Source organism: Alexandromys fortis, unplaced genomic scaffold (assembly GCF_014885135.2).
Source record: "Alexandromys fortis isolate MF-2015 unplaced genomic scaffold, M_Fortis_MF-2015_v1.1 scaffold_214, whole genome shotgun sequence".
In the NCBI taxonomy this organism is placed as follows: Eukaryota; Metazoa; Chordata; class Mammalia; order Rodentia; family Cricetidae; genus Alexandromys; species Alexandromys fortis.
The window spans coordinates 1315920-1328368 of record NW_026068100.1 but is presented as its reverse complement, the minus strand read 5'-3'; the positions used below and the strand labels follow the sequence as shown (position 1 = coordinate 1328368).

The 12449-nt window shown below is 42.7% G+C and overlaps 1 protein-coding gene across 1 annotated transcript in view; it reads right to left on the bottom strand.

Annotated features, from left to right (window-relative positions):
• Positions 1-10088, bottom strand: part of LOC126489520 (serum paraoxonase/arylesterase 2) — a 31759-nt gene extending 21671 nt beyond the window's left edge. The window contains exon 1 of the mRNA XM_050123850.1: positions 9922-10088. Coding sequence (XP_049979807.1) covers positions 9922-9995 — 74 coding nt within the window. The 5' untranslated portion in view covers positions 9996-10088. The remainder of the gene's footprint in view (positions 1-9921) is intronic.
• Between the last annotated feature and the right edge of the window lie 2361 nt (positions 10089-12449).

Genomic DNA, 12449 nt, shown 5'->3' with positions numbered 1-12449 from the left:
ATGCAATCTAATCCGGGTAGCAGGTTCTGATGTACTGCTACTAAGAAGGGCCTCCTTACAGACATGATCTAATTGCTACGTTACATGAGAGCTGTGTGACTTTTAGTTAACACCTGGCTCTCCTTTATTATAAAAGGAACAGGGGATTGCTTAAATCTTGTGTGGCCCAGTTGCCCTGTGAGGTGCCATTTTCCCTGGAAGGGCTCTCTGCCTCTCCTAGCTAGGGGAATATATATCCTATACCTTTCCTATATCCAGGTGCCATGGCTTCCCAGAACCAACACTAGCTCCACTTCTCGCCCTTCTTCCACTGTCTTCCCACGGCAGAGGCAAGAGGACCCCTGACCTTTTTGTATCCAGGTGTATTCAAAGGAATTAAGTTTTGAAAAAAAAATATTCCTAATGGGGAAAACAGAAAGAGAGCCAGCTGCCATCCTTCTTCCTCTACATCTGGAACACAGGCACAATGCTGGCCACAACTGCAGACACTCTGCACTCTTGAGAGGGATGAGGATCTGAAGAGTGAAGGGTTGAACTGTACAAATATAGAAATAATCTAGTTATTTGATTCCCATGTGATTCTCTCAAAGGAGAAGTAAAATTACTAGTCCAGGGTGTAGGGTAAATAGCATTTTCAATGGATTTGGGCCATCTGGCTATACACCAGGAACTGCTAACTGACAGTCATCAACAGGAAATCATTTTTTTTTTTTATTCTGGAGACATCGATCCCCACCCAGACTGCATCTGGACAGAGGACTGTTAGCTGCCATTTCACCTGAAGACAGGTAGCAATAAGACAAGCAATGCAACAGTGCAACACGCTCTAAGGGCAACCCTGAACTACCCGCAAGACCTTCCTCTTCACCGTATCTTACTGCCTTTGAATTTTAAAATTTTGGCAGGGCTTTATCTATGTGTACACATGTATATAGAAAGGGAGCTTTATCTTCTGTACACAGATTTGAAAACCGTTTGGAATTTACCCCTATGGCCCCTGCAATGCTTACACTCGTAGCTGAAATTTGGGCTTAGGCATGTAAACCTGGGGAATTTTGTTCAGTCACAGAGGAGCCCACAAGCTGCTAGAAAGTGAAGAGCCAGCCCAGAGCAGTCCTGAGGAATGACCATTGGACCCCCTAGCTAATCTCTGAGAAGTCAGCTATTTATATGTGAATTAGGGCAAGGAAGGTATCAATCTAAGAAGGCAGTGAAGGAAAAAAAAAAAAGGGCATTCTCCCCAGGTGTCAATAAACTGTACCTTTCCTGTGCATAGCTCAGCTGGTGGAGGGCTTGACTAGCACTTGCAAAGTCCTGATTTCGGTCCCTAGCTCAGCATAAACTAGGCTTTTATGTGGTTTGGGGGCTCTGCACTCTGTAGTAAGGAGCCATTTGTTAGTTCCTGGCTTTTCAGCCCTGAAATAATCACACAGAAACTGTATTAATTAAATCACTGCTTGGCCAATTACTTAAGTATATTGCTAGCTAGCTCTTACATCTAGAATTAACCTATCTCCCGTATTTTATATTTTACCACAAGGCTCATGGCCTACCAGCAAGGTTTCAGCATGTCTGTCTCTGGTGGTGGCTCCATGGCTTCTCTCTAATGCCTCCTTCTTTCTTTCTCCTTGCATTCAGTTTATCCCCTCTCCCCTCCGCCTACCTCTATTCCCTGTGCAGGCACAAGACAGTCTGTTTACTAACCAACGCTATTCATAGCATACAGAGGGGAATCCCACATCACCTCCCCTTTTCTGTTAAAATAAAAAGGAAGGTTTTAACTTTAACATTATACAATTAGATATAACAAAAGAGGTATCAAGCACGAATTATAGTTACAATATTTATATCTACTTTATCTTTTATCATGACTAAGGAAAACTATAACTATAAATTCTTCAACTCTATCAAAGACTCTGGAAGGATATGATATTACTTAAGAAAACAGAAAGTTCATTGTAAGCAACTTCCAAAACTCTAGAAATGATAGAGACATCTTGCTGCCTGGACAGTCACCCAAAGTTCTTCTGTACCATTGGGGCATCCATCTTCAGCCTAATGGCCCATAGTATCTGGCAGATTTTTCCATGAAGCAGGAAATTACAAAGATAGTTCTGCCAATATTGACAGTTTTGTCAGTCACTTTTTTCTGTGTCCTGAAGAATGTCTAGCAAACTCTTTCATGAAGTAGGAACCCTGAAGGACGGTTTCACCTTTAGGCAAGTTCAGCAGTCATTTCTCTGTGGATCCTGCATGTCCAGTTCACACAGAATAGCAATAAGCAGTCCAGGAAAGAGCAGTTTCTTGCCCAAGAAACTCCATGAGGAGCCTCTTTGATGCCCATCTTCTTCTTGAAGTAATTGGTGCTGCCAGGAGCAGATGTGTCTCATTGTTATGAAAAGTCCTAAGTTATTAAAACATTTTAAATGCCATATTCTGAAGATCTTTTAAAGGTTTGAAGAATACCTATCTAACTGAAATACATCTCTCAATATATAGAAAACCTAAATAACATGACAAGCTTGACTATTATAGATGATTATTTATTAACCTATATTTCTTAGTTATACATACATTTTTAAATTAGCTGTACAAACACAACCTTAATCAAGAGCAGAAATATATATAACATATAATATATATATAAAACAAAATTGACCTTAAATTTGTATCAATAGAGCAAGATTCATACCAATGTGAAGTATTTATCTCTATAGTATATCCTCCTTTAAATGTAAATAAACATTTATAAACAATATTTGAGAATATGGGTGTAGTTCTCTCCAAACTCCTCCTGCTTTGTATTGGGCAAAGGGATTTTTGGACAGTGTTTATGGTGACCTCTCGAGGGATTATGGTCCATCAAACCACATTAGTTTGGAAAGAATCCACAGGTTCTCATCTTCTGTGGAAGCAAAAGCAGTACCTCTTTTCCAAAACAACAAATCCTTAGACCCAAATTTTGAAGTCAAGATACCTTTAGAGAATATATGCTGGTTTAGTTTAACAGTTTCTACAATGAAATGTCTCTCTGTACTTAGCTCCTTCACAGTCAAAAAAAATTAAAAATAACACAATAAACAATAATATACATAATCCAGACTCTGTGTTTCCATCTTTATGCGGCTTATTTGTTTTAAATCTATTCTTTACTCCTTTTAATCAATGACTGTACTCTGTCTCTTTAAAGACTTCACCTTTTTTTCTAAACCATTTACATTTTTTATAACTGTCTATATTCTTTTTCATTTCTCTCCCAAGCCTATGTACATTTAACCAACACTGTGACCCATTTAGAGTTTTTTTTTTTAAATCTGAATCTGTCTTTATTGTGTATCTATAATTATTTTCTGACCAGAAGCACTTCTTAAAATGCTAAACCCTTTTTATGAACGTAAGTGGCACCATTGCTAGGGGAAATATGGCACCATCTGTTCACCCCACCCGTTCAGCATGGCAGAGCTGTTTGCTGCTTCTGAGAGCCATGCTCACAGCCCTATTTTTAGGCATTAAGCAAGTTGTAGCACTTTGTTCACAAACCCCACTTAATGGAGGTCCATAGCCAGACCTCCAGAAAGAGTCAGAGTCTGTGCTGACAGCACAGCCAGAAAGCCAGCCTTTCAAAACCACAACTTTTTTTCTGCTACTGCTGAATCGGGAAAACCTCTCTTAAAGGAGCTACAGCATGCCACCAGCAAGCAAAGCCCATTCAAGAAAATAAGTGTGGCTAAACTCTTTTTTTAGTGTCTAGAATTCCTTTCTAAGCCCTCTCAGGTTTTATGTGGATTTAGTCGACCATGTTGGGTGCCAATTTGTTGTAGGGAGACCACTTGTTTGTTTGCTGGCCACCTGGCTGTTCAGACCCGAAATAATCATACAGAAACTATACTAATTAAATCACTGCTTGACTAATTAGTTAAGTGTATTGCTAGCTAGCTCTTACATCTAGAATTAACCCATCTCCATTATTTTATCTTTTACCATGAGGCTCATGGCCTACCGGCAAGGTTTCAGTGTATCTATCTCTGGCGGTGGCTCCATGGCTTCTCTCTAATGCCTCCTTCTTTCCCCCACATTCAGTTAATTTTCCCTGCCTACCTCTATTTCCTGCACAGGCCCAAGACAGTTTCTTTATTAACCAATGGTATTTGCAGGATACAGAAGGGAATCCCATATCGACACTCAAGTCTTCATGATGGCCCAGTGAGCCATCTCCCTATCCAAGAAGTTCTAGACTTCGGACAAAGTAAGGAGCACAATGCAGTCATACAATAAATGATAAGGAGGAGGATGGCAGACACAGAAACAAAAAGACTACCCCATCTGAAGTGGTCTGAAGGAAACTATGGAACTTCCTGTCAGAGCTATGTTAAAAGACATCTGGCATCTGCTAAGATTGCTCAGTGGGTAGAAGTATTGTTACTCAATCTTCACCTGAGTCTCATTTCCAATCCTAATAGAGATAGAGTAGATAGAGCCAACTCCCAGGTGTACTCCACACACACACACACACACACACACACACACACACACTAATGGCAACATGACAACAATCAAAGTATTTTAAGTTTTGAAGACACAAACATTTAAGCGAACTGTTGAGACTTGTGTCTTGGGGTTTCTGCCCACGCTATGTTCTCTAGTGTACTAAAGTCTCATGACTCTTTCCAAGTCTGTCTTTTCAACAGACAGCAACTAGCCTGGGAGTGCTGGCTTACTTTTCTTCTGTTGCTCAAGAAGGGAGGGCAGAATGGGTGGCAATGGAGCAGCATCTTCCCAGGGGAACCTTAGCCAGCTACAGCTCAGTGGGATAAAAGACAACTTCAGTGACATTTATCCACTAGGGACAAACGTAATGAAAATTTATCCATTGTTTATCTAAAATGCAAGTTGAAATTTAAGTGGGCATCCTGGGAGAGAGAAACAGCTTGACAGCCAAAGTTCCATTTTTAATAATTTAATAAGCAAATAGAAGGCACTAGTTAGTGCAAAAAGAGCAGCACGGAGCAGCCACCCTTTCTCCTGGCTCTGAAAGGCCTTTCCAGCAGGGAGTCAGAGCACCCCATTCTTTGAAGTGGGGTCTGAGAAGAGCAGTTTGCATTTGATCTTGTCACCACACTTGGGCTATGCTTTGATGTGGGAGGTCCTTCTGTCTATGTGTTGTTTTCATTTGTTAATGAATAAAGAAGCTAGCTTGGCCTGTGTGATATGGGCAGAGTAGAGCTAAGCAGGGAAAATTAAAGTGAATGCTGGGAGAAACAAGGCAGAGTCAGAGAAGCCACATAACCCCTCTGGAGACAGATGTCAGAACTTTACCTGGTAACCTACAATCATGTGGTGATACACAGACTAATGGAGATGGGTTAGTTTAGAATATAAGAGTCATCCAGAAATACACTTAAGCTATTGGCCAAACAGTATTGTAAATAATATAGTTTTGGTGTGATTATTTCAGGAGTCTGGGCAGCCTGAGATGAACAAACAGCTTCCAACTACAATGCTTCAATCAGATGGTCACCATACTCAGTACAGGGTGCCTAGTTAAACCTACCTGCTGGGTAATGATGTCACAGACTACACACTTAGACTAAAAACATGTTTTATGTATATTGCTAAGAATGACGGGGGCTGCTTAGATGGCTCTATGGCGAAAGTGTTTCCTGCACCAACATGAGGACCCGAGTTTGGTCCTTAGCACCCACGTGAAAGCTGCATGTAAGAGTACAGGTCCGAAATCCAAGAAATCCGATTACTGGGGCAGCAGAGACAGGGGAATCCAGGGAGTCTACTGGCAAGCCAGGCTAGCAGGATCAGTGAGTTCCTGGATCAATGAGAGAACCTGTTTCTCTCATATGACAGAAACTACCTGAGGAAGACACTCAATGCCCACCTTCGGGTGTGTATGTGTGTGCCCCCATACAAATTCACACATGTACGAACATAATAGAGCATATTCACACACAAAATGGTTCTGTTTATCTGAAATTCAAACTCAACTGGGAAACCTGATTGGTTTGGGGGTTTGAAACAGGGAACAATTTGACTGCATGACACTGACCCCCACCCCACAGTCTTACACGACACCATTCAGACCTTCCACTAGCCAATAAAATCACCAAGTCACCAGCTGGCTACAAGACCACTGCTCATCAACGTTCACCTCAGTCAAGGTTTTGTTCGTAAAGAAAGTTGGCACCAAGTTGTAAATGAGCAACCCTCTGCATTGTGTGTGTGTGTGCATGTGTGTGTGGTGTCGTGTATGTGTTGTGTACATGTGGATGTGGATGCATGTACCCATGTGCATATATGTAGAAACCAGACGAAGACCCTGAGTTTCTCCCTCAAGCACTCTCCAGCTTATCACCTAGAGACAGCCTGGGTGGACAGGCATGCATGGCCCTGTCTGATTTTCATGTGAGTACTTGGGATTCCAAATCAGTTCTTCATGCTGGTACCACTAGCCACCTCCCCAGGCACATCAGTGTGGTCTCGGTTCACTCTTCTTACATTTATAACTATACATGTCACTCAGATGGACTTCAACTTTGGACTTTAAGGTTAGTAAGAAAAGGGGGAAACTTGACTACTGACTGAGAAAACTTCAGCCCATGGAAGCACAATGATTTAACTATTAGCGAGGACTGGATGAGCCCAGAAATGTTTGTGTTGTGTTCTTAATACTGAGCGCTAAATGAATGGTACAAGAAAAAAAAAGTCACTTAACTCCTAAGACCTCAAAAGCACAGAAAACAAAAATAAGAGACTACATCTAAACTGGAAAGCTTCTGTCGAATAAAACAACCAACTACCAGATTTAAGAAAGAACCCACAGAATGGGAGGACGCATTTGAGATACATTTGATAATAGCCAAAACCTGTAAGAAATTTGCATAATGCATAAGTTTTTTTTTTTTAAAAAAAAAAAAAACAAGGCAAGCAAACAAAAACCCAAATAAGCAAAAGCCCTGAGTAGGGATTTCTTAGAAGAAGAAGAATGATGGCCAATGTGCTTATGAGGAAATAACCAATGTCACTAACCATGGGAAACGCAAATCAAGCTCTCCAAGAGACAGATACTATCACCCTAGTTTCAAGGACTGCTGCTAAGAAGAGATAACGCAGCACGAACACGTATCTATCCTGGAGACTGAACACGTGGCCCCGCATTGCCTGGCATTCTACCACTGAGCTACACACCCTGTTTAGAAAGAGAACTTTCTTTTTTACTGCGGGTGATAATGTAAAATGTTATGCCATTATGAAAACAATATGGAGATGCATTAAGATTTATTTAAGTAGAAGAACCATATGTGATCCAGCCATCCCGGTACTGGACATCTATCCAAAGGGAATGAGACCCATTCTGAAGAGACTCGTGTGATCTGTTAGTGTCTTAACAACTCTACGTACTGGCTCCCAAATAGAAACTCCCTGACAGTCCAACAACAGATGGAAAAGGACACTGTGGTGGACATGCAGAATGGATACAATGGAATCTATTCAGTGAGAGAAAAGGATGACTGATCCTAGCACTGAGGAGGCTGAGACAAGATTTTCGTGGCACAGATGCCAGTCTGGGCGACAGAGAGAGAGAGAGAGAGAGAGAGAGAGAGAGAGAGAGAGAGAGAGAGAGAGAGAGAGAGAGAGAGAGAGACGCTGACTGAAAGAGTCAGGAAGGATGGAGGGAAGAAAAGGAAGAAAGAAAGGAAGGAAAACGGGAAAGTTCACAGGTAGGTGTAAAAATTCATAAAAAGAAGTTGAAGTATAACAGTGGTTTCCCAAGACTAAGGATGAACCAGAGGTGGTGGACACACTGGCCAAGTGGTACAGTACTGTGATAAAAGACAGGGGCAATGAATTCTGCCGTGTCTTCTAAATAACTGCAGAGACTCTTAACAATGGGGAATGCTTCCAACTAGGAAGAAAGGATTTTCACTATTCTCATCTCAAAAAAAAAAAAAAAAGAGCAAGTGCTTAAAGTAATAGCTGTACTAATCATTATGGGTCTTATAAAATATATGTGTCTGAGTGTGCACACACGTGCACATGTGTGTATGTGTTGAAATATTAACATGGTAACTCATAAGTATGTATATACTATATATATTGACCAAAAAGACAACCTAGCCCAAACCCCTCTAATGCATGAATGCCCTTCAGATGCAGTACAATGAAGGCCAGCATTGCCATTCCCTGCCACAGGCAGAAGCATCCTCCTTATTCCAATGCTCCAACCCCCACACTTTTTTCACATTGCCTTATCACCAAGTGAAAAGGCATCTGTGGGACTTTGGAATTGTCCTTAAAGCCATATTATCACTTTGGCCTTGTCTCATTCCTGGGGGTGCAGTCTGGGTCTCCTTTATCATCTCCAACCTTCTGTGACGCTTTCGCCACTGCCCCCCATCCAGTCCAGTAGCTCTACACATGTACGATACACACAGGAGAGGGATGCGGTCTGTGTAGCTCTCCACCCTTACGATGCACATACTATACACAAGAGAGGGATGCGGTCTGTGGTTTGCTTTTGTAGTATGTTGTTGGAGCTGGAACCCAGAGCTTCATGCATGCTCGGCAAGTGCTCTATCACTGAGCTACAAAGCAGATCTTTAGGAAGGAGCTAAACAGCAAAGAAAAGAAAATCCTGTGTATCGTACTGGTGTGTGCCTGTAATAGCAGGAGATCAAGAATCCTGAGTTTCAAGACTAGACTGAGCTTTAAAACAGAGGATACACAGTGCAACTTCATCTAAAACAAATGCAAACCAAAAATCCAGGGCCTAGGCCCCACCTCGACCAACTGAATTAGAATTTGTCACGTAGTGCCACTTGGACATCAGGGCTCCGGGAGATCCTGTTATCCAGGTACGACTTCTCTGCCCTTCCTGCTTATTTATACATTGTAGAACTCTTTAGATCAGCTTGATGCTAAACAACCAATAAGCACCAACGCTTCCATTTTGCCTATCAAGGAGAGCCCAACGTTGCAGCCTCAAACACAGGCTTGCCCTGCCCTTCTGTGACGTCATGTTGCCCCTCATTTGCTGCTCTATGTTCCCCAACAAGGCCCTTTTGCTGGCACCTCTCTTGCCACGGGGGATGGTCTTCTTCACCCACCATAGCTGTCAGATGGCTTCACCCTTGGAGGGCGGCATCTTTTCTGTTTAACCCTATAAATGGTTCCATTTTCTTGTTTTGGAGAGCCAGTTCCGATATATTTCTCCTGTATCAAAAGGACTTGACTTAGGGTTCCCAGTTCTCTACAGGACCCTGGGGCAAAGTGTACCTACTACCTAGTAGGCGCTCAACTGTTCTGGAACTCTTTTGCAAGAGGCTTATGAAGTTTGAGTTGGTAGCTTGAAAGCATGATGTCCACCCAGAACGTTTTCGCTGTAGTTAAAAATCTAATAATCGTTCGCCCTGCTCCTGGAGCTCTGGTGAATAAATAAGGAAATGATGTAAGATCAGTAGCTGTCTTTCTTAAGCGTCTTTGATCTCCAGCGCCAGGACCTGGGCGCTGAAGTTTCCCCAACTATTATGCTGGGGAGGGATGGGTTCCGGCTGCGGAGAACAGCACCAGTGACCTTAAATAAAGCTGTATAATTAGAGCGTCCACGCATGAGTAATGGTTTTGTTTTCAAATTAAAGCACTGAGTTTGCCCTTGGGAAATTTGCAAAGCTCTCTCTTGTCTGCCTAGGCAGAAGAACTTCGCCACTAGCAAAGCCTGGGAAACTTTTCACAAAGTGTCTAGGTTGTGATGGCCTTGGGTTGGGCCGGCTGATGGGACACCGGTAGCGGTCCAAAGTTCTTCCATCCGCGCGGTTCCCCTGAGCAGCAGAAGCTCTATCGCTGGTGTCCCTACCAGCAGCTCGGCCATCCCAGCCTGAGGACCTGCGACCCCGGGTCCTCCGCAGCACCTACCTGAGCGCCAGGAACCGCTCGCCCAGCAGCGCCAGTCCGATGCCCAGCAGACTCAGAGCCACCAGTCGCCCCATGGCGCGGGACCTGCCCGCCGTCTGGTTCCGGCCTGGCCGGGCTGCCCGGGAAGCTGGGCCGGTTCCCCGCCCCGAGCGCAGGGCCGCGCCCGCTCCCCGCCCCGAGCGCCGGCTCTGCAGCCCAGGCTCCGCCCGGCGCCGCGACCTCGGAGCACAGCCGCACATGCTCGCCCTGCAAGCCAACTGAACTGAACTGACTCCTTTCAAAACACCCCGCCAAACCCTGCGCTGCTGCACCTGCTCAGCGCCCTGAGAAACTTTAGGGTGACCTTTGTGGAGTTTTCTGGGTTAAGTTTGGACTTTGGTTCTGTTGCTTTGGTTAGGCGTTTGGGGGGGATTCTCCCCCCCCCCTTTTTTTTTTTTTTTACTTATTTTTGGTTTTGAGAAGCTAGTATTAGGCAAATACTGAGCCACATCTACAATCATAGAATAGTTTTTTTGTTATTGTTAGATATGTGTGTGTGATACTTTTGTATTTAAATACAAAATGTATTTAACAGTAACTAATATAGAAAATGTCTTAAACATTATATATTAAAGTTATACTTTTCTTTTTGTTTCATTAAACATTACATACTAAATATAATATATATATACTTTTTATTTTCGTTTGTTTTGAAGACAAAGTCTCGTGTAGTCCAGGCTGTGAGTGAACTTCTGATCCTCCTTGCCTCCATATGCCAAATGCTATGACCCTGCCTAGAACAATATGTTTTGGTTTAGTTTTTTTTTTTAATTTCATATACATGGATGTTTTACTTGCATGTGCGTATGTGTACCACATCCACGCCTGGTGTCTACAGAGCTCAGAAAAGGATGTCTAATACCCCAGAAAGTGTAGCCAGTGTTCTTAATACTCAGCCATCTCTCCAGCTATGACATTTCAAATATTCCTTTCCTGTTTTCTTTTTTACTTAAAAGTTCTGGACAAACTTCACAAAGAGTTAAAGGTAGAATTACATCCTTCTATATTAAGATTTATGTTAGACTAAACTCCCACAAACTCAGAGTTCATTGAGCACTAGTAAACTCTCTTCTTTCTCCCCTTTTCATTTTAATGCTCATATTTATAGACAGATTTTTATACTCATTAGGAAATAAAAAGGAAGCTCACTCACTGAGATCGGGATAGCTGCTGACTGCAAATGCGATCATCTGGAATCAGTTTCTCTCCCTTTCCAGTGTTTAGTTGCTACCCGCAGTGTGGACGCAGAAGTTAGAACCAGTGATTCTTAAGGAATATCATTCTTTGACAGTGTTTTATTACTGTCGTCTGGACTGACTTTGAATTTGAGGCTTTCTTGCCTTACCCTCAAGAGGGTTCTCAGCATATGCTGCCACATCAGGCCAAACTTCTGTTATGTAACCAACCATTAAGGAAAAGCAGATGCCAGTTTGTACCTGGGCCCTCACCAAAGGGAAAAGAGGAAGATCTCTCTGCTCCAGGCTTCTGTAGCCAGCCCTGAGGGAGCCTGGGCTGCATCCAATGGCTGATGGCGAGCTGAACAGTTGTCCTTCTTAAGCCGCAGAGGCTGCACACACTCTCTGCCACAGTTACCTTTGCAGAGTAATGCTTGCTAAAGCACACACTTAGGTGCTTGGGATTGCAAAAGAGACCAGTTGCACTAACTGTGGTTACAGACATGTTTTAAAAATGAGTTCATGCCACAGGGATATAGTAATGCCACACTCCTTCACATCCTGGCATGGGAGCCACTTTTTGCCCTTAGTAATACCCTTGTGTTAGGTGTGATCTTTAACACATCAAGTAGAAAGTTCTAGGAGCATTCTTTCAGATGAAGAGAAAGGGCCAGGGTTGGTGACTGAGCGCAAGCTCACTATCAGGCTGCGGCAGAGACTGGAGAATATTGGGTTTAAAACTAGTCTAGACTAGATAAAAAGATGTTTATAGAGAAAAAACTGGAATAAGGATAAACATGTTATTTGTAGATACTTTTAACAACTGTAATGAGCTATGAAGATGCTGCTTCCTTTGGTAACAAGGTGCTGTTTTACCTTCGTGAATGAAGAAAATGCAAATTTTCCTTTGAAATCATGTGTTTTTTCCCCTTCATCCAAAATTATCAACACTTCTGAAATTCTTTCCATTTTTTCCCTTCCTTCCTTCCTTCCTTCCTTCCTTCCTTCCTTCCTTCCTTCCTTCCTTCCTTCCTTCCTTCCTGACTCTAAAATATACTGCCAGATCCTGCTGAATCATTGGTGGGTATCGTAAGTGATGAAATCTGACATGAGACGTATGGCTGACTGGATAGACAGGTGTGGAGCTCTACCATCTGTGACATGAATCATCAGGGATAGAACCTCACAAACACGACCAGTATTTAGAAAGGTGTGGTGCTATTACCTAAGTCCCTGGCTTAAGTCTGAGAGTTCGTTCAAAGATTGCTGGGTAGTACATTAAAAAAAAATGTCTCATATAATATGAGACATGAA